The sequence below is a fragment of the Vollenhovia emeryi genome, unplaced genomic scaffold (assembly GCF_000949405.1).
Source record: "Vollenhovia emeryi isolate VEMERY1.0 unplaced genomic scaffold, V.emery_V1.0 DF939529.1, whole genome shotgun sequence".
Lineage (NCBI taxonomy): Eukaryota > Metazoa > Arthropoda > Insecta > Hymenoptera > Formicidae > Vollenhovia > Vollenhovia emeryi.
This window is the reverse complement of record NW_011966837.1, coordinates 128-3,902: the sequence shown is the minus strand read 5'-3', so window position 1 is coordinate 3,902 and position 3,775 is coordinate 128. Positions and strand designations below refer to the sequence as shown.

The 3,775-nt window shown below is 34.2% G+C and overlaps 1 protein-coding gene across 1 annotated transcript in view; it reads right to left on the bottom strand.

The window, feature by feature from the left end:
* The window catches only part of LOC105557292 (voltage-dependent calcium channel subunit alpha-2/delta-3-like), a gene marked incomplete at its 5' end in the record, with an annotated part of 35,710 nt that extends 33,536 nt beyond the window's left edge, over positions 1–2,174 (bottom strand). The window contains 4 exons of the mRNA XM_012004489.1: positions 1,098–1,172; positions 1,544–1,624; positions 1,756–1,836; positions 2,010–2,174. Of these exons, the coding sequence (XP_011859879.1) occupies positions 1,098–1,172; positions 1,544–1,624; positions 1,756–1,836; positions 2,010–2,174 (402 nt within the window). The remainder of the gene's footprint in view (positions 1–1,097; positions 1,173–1,543; positions 1,625–1,755; positions 1,837–2,009) is intronic.
* Positions 2,175–3,775: the final 1,601 nt, after the last annotated feature.

The window sequence follows — 3,775 nt, the reverse complement described above, 5'->3', positions numbered from 1 at the left end:
TCACGCATCGATCGATGAGAGACGGTGGCGAGCGGGGAGCGGGGAGCGGTGAGCGGGCGAACGCGTTCGCTATCGTTTTTTGAGAGATGTCAACAAACACACCATTTTGCATGCTGCCGAGTCCGGCCTTCCGCTCCTCCGTGCACTTATTGGCTCAGACGTTTTTCTGAATTAGGCCGATAATAATTACGATTTTGTAAAATTTTATATAACTTTTCTTCTCAGTTTAACCCAATCTACTATAATCTTTGGGGTCGTCCATATCGAATCTGACACCCTGTATAATGTTATCTAACATTTCTACGCATTTAAAGATATTTAGTCCTCTTTGTTTTCCTGTAAGTCGCTATTGTTGTACAAAATTATGATGTTTGTATTATGGACCACAAAGTATTACAACTGTAATGTCCAATGTCTCATGTATGGTCTCTGAGCCTACAATAAGTGCATAGAAGCTAAAAAAAGGAGTATATTTGCGATTTTTGCCAGTAAAGATAAAAATTCTTTTTCTTGTTTCGTTTTTAAGTGACTTTTTAAAATTATTTTTTACAATAATAGATTTATTTTCTATTATGTATGTCTTTACAACATTTCTTTTAGTAAATGAAATACTTTTTTTGAAGTTATCTCTACGATTTATGAATTTTTTTCATTCTGCAATTAAAGAGTAGGGGGTTCGTATTACCAACGTATTATGTCTCACTACTCAATTGTTCACTTTTCGATTTTTTTTTGGTACAGATTTTTTGTAAGTGAAGCATTATGAGCCGGAAGTTAGAAATAGATTGTCAATAGAATACGGAATCTAATTACAAGTATACCAGAATTGAAACCATTTAATTTAAAATTGAAAAAAATTAATGAAAATTCGTACGGCTTAAATGTGATAAATGCAAATTTAAAGGAATAAAAGACTGAGAACCGTGACAGGGTGTTAGTGTCTAAATAAGTGGTGTTCCATATTACGATTACCTTCTCTATATACGTAAGGGATAAAAAAATACACTAATACAGTATACTAATAAAATTACGATATATTCGCGAAACTATTTGAGCTCGTCGTTTTGTCGTGAATAGAACACACTATCGGTACTCACGAGAAGCCGCAGGTCAGGATGATACAGAACTCTGCCATTATTGTCAACAATAAACGAATATCCATTAACTCCTAACTGTAACGTAAGAAACACGCCAGTAGTACGTATGTACATTATGGTACTATGATACTATGGTACTAACTCAAAGAACAAAATACAAAATAAGCGCCGGTTGCACTAACTTTGTGGCTAGCTTTCAGCAAGTAAATCTTCCTTTCCGCGAACTTATATTCTAAAGATAAGTCGTTTCTTATTTTAAATATTTAATATTTTTCATATTAATATTCTTTTTATTTAACATTTCAAATTTTTCCGCTTCGTTTACATTCAACATAAACTATGAGATTTTGTAAAAAGAAAACTATAAAGAGCCAAGTATTTCTGAAACTAAGCCATTGGTGCAATCAAACTGAATAAAATAATGAGAAAAACATTAGTTCTCGTACCTTGTAAGGCGGCACGAGTTTCTGAATCTCCTCGACAGGTACATCGGTACCGACAATACCCAATAAATTAGCCGTTTTCACCTTAGAACGAGAATACACAAGATAAAGTACACTTTACTCGCGTCATTTCATGTATTAATATTAAAGTGCCGCTGTAATATTATATTAAAAAGCACCAACTATCGCAGCTATTGCTTTTAAAATATAATTACCGTATAATTCCGGCGATCCAAAATCGGAGCTGTCACAGACGTCATCAATTGGCCCCGATTTTCTCTGCCGTATCTACTACTCTGAAGGTCAATTGTCATTAATGTAGAAACACTGCAGAATTATTACGTACATACGGAACGGGCAACTACTGATATTTATTGTATACAAACAGTCCGTAAAGCGCGAGTTGATCGATGTAATTGACATAATAATTATTTATATATATATGTAAATTGTGAATTGGATCGCTTACTTTTCCACCTACGTAAGCAGGACTCCAGTGAAGGGGATGGTCATGCTGATACAGTACCATAGGCCGCGCTAAAACCTTGACGTACTCGAAAACTTTATTATGGATTTCGTCCGCATTCGTTATTCTCGCGTAAAATCCTATGAGATTGACATTATCAACATTAGAGAATATACAAAAGTTTCGTTAAGTATCTCCTAAGTGTTCAATATTATAAATAAGATATCAGTTTCTTATCCCTCGACTTCTCGCTTACACTCAATTTTTTCCCCTCTCTTAATTCTTACCGCTACATTTCCAATTAGATGTTAAATCAGCCAGTTTAGATGGCTGATTTAATTATAATTGCAAATTCTCGCAGCGTCTCGTAACTGAAGGTACAATAGAAAAAAAATAGGAAAGAGGGCGCGAATCTTACAACAAAGGAACAAGAAAATGGATAAAGTAGAATTTTTCAAGACCTCATTCTCCAGATAAATGATTTTGGAACTAAAAAAATTTATATTCGCGCTTTGTTGTGCCCTTGAATAATTTTTAACAATCTTTTCTCATTGCGTTCCGTCCCAATAGCGGTTATTTTCTACCTTTACTTTGCATTTTTCGTAATTATTCGCAAAAACTTAATTAATAAAAATCTGCAAATGAGCATGTGATTCAGTGACAAAAGGTAACCCGGCGTTGCGCATTTTCGACCGTTGCTAGAATGCGCTCCTCCCAACGTTTCACCGTGCGTGTAACAATCACAATCGGTACGTGGATTGTCTCTTATTCACTGCACGCTTGAATTTGCCACTGGACCGGGTGGACAAAGAAATTAATGGCCAAAGATCTCCGCTCATATTCGGAGTTCTTTAGTTATTAATTTCTTTTTGAATCATTACAAAAATTGCAAAATGAATTTTCCATTCAATTTAATCCGCTCTGTCTATACGCGCACACCCGCAGAAAAGATTTCTGGATCCAATGCCACTTACAGCTGTCATAAAAGAATCAATATAACGACAATCATATTTGTTATTGAAAAAGGAATATTTTTCATCTTAATGAGAAATTAACCAATAAGAATATTCTTCAAGTCGCCAGTAATTAACAACTTCAGTGTTTACTTGGCCATATCTGGCATTTTTAATAATACAGAAAGTTTATTGCGAAAAATATTACCTCAGTCAGGGTTTGAACCTGGACTTCCCTATACTCTAGGTGGGCATCTACATGCCTCAGTGGTCGAATTGTGAGACTTGTATTTTTTTCGCAATAAACTTTCTGTATTATTAAAAATGCCAGATATGGTCAAGAAAATACTAAAGTTGTTAATGAAAAATGTTTAAATTTGGAATAAAACGATGTCCGCGCGTGCGTTATCCCTTTGAAAGATACTTAGAATTGCAAAAGAATGCAAATTTTCAGACGCCATTATGAATTTTGTAATTCTGACCTCATATGTGTAATCAGCAACCTTAAAAAATTCCGAGTATCGAGTTCCAGATAAATCAATTGCATTTTCTGCAATTTCGACCCTTTATATTATTTTTGTGCTAAACCGATTCGTCATCTGGGATTAAAAAATTTTCAAATTTCGACTTCAGATTAGAAATCATTGATCTCAAAAGCCCCCAGATACCTCATAGTTTCGGAATACCGTTCATAGGAATAATTTTTTGATTATAGGGCATTTTATAGAATTGATTATAGGACATTTTATAGAAAACAAAATTTTTTTAACATCAATGATTTTTATTGACCGTATCTGGCAATTAAAATTCTTATTG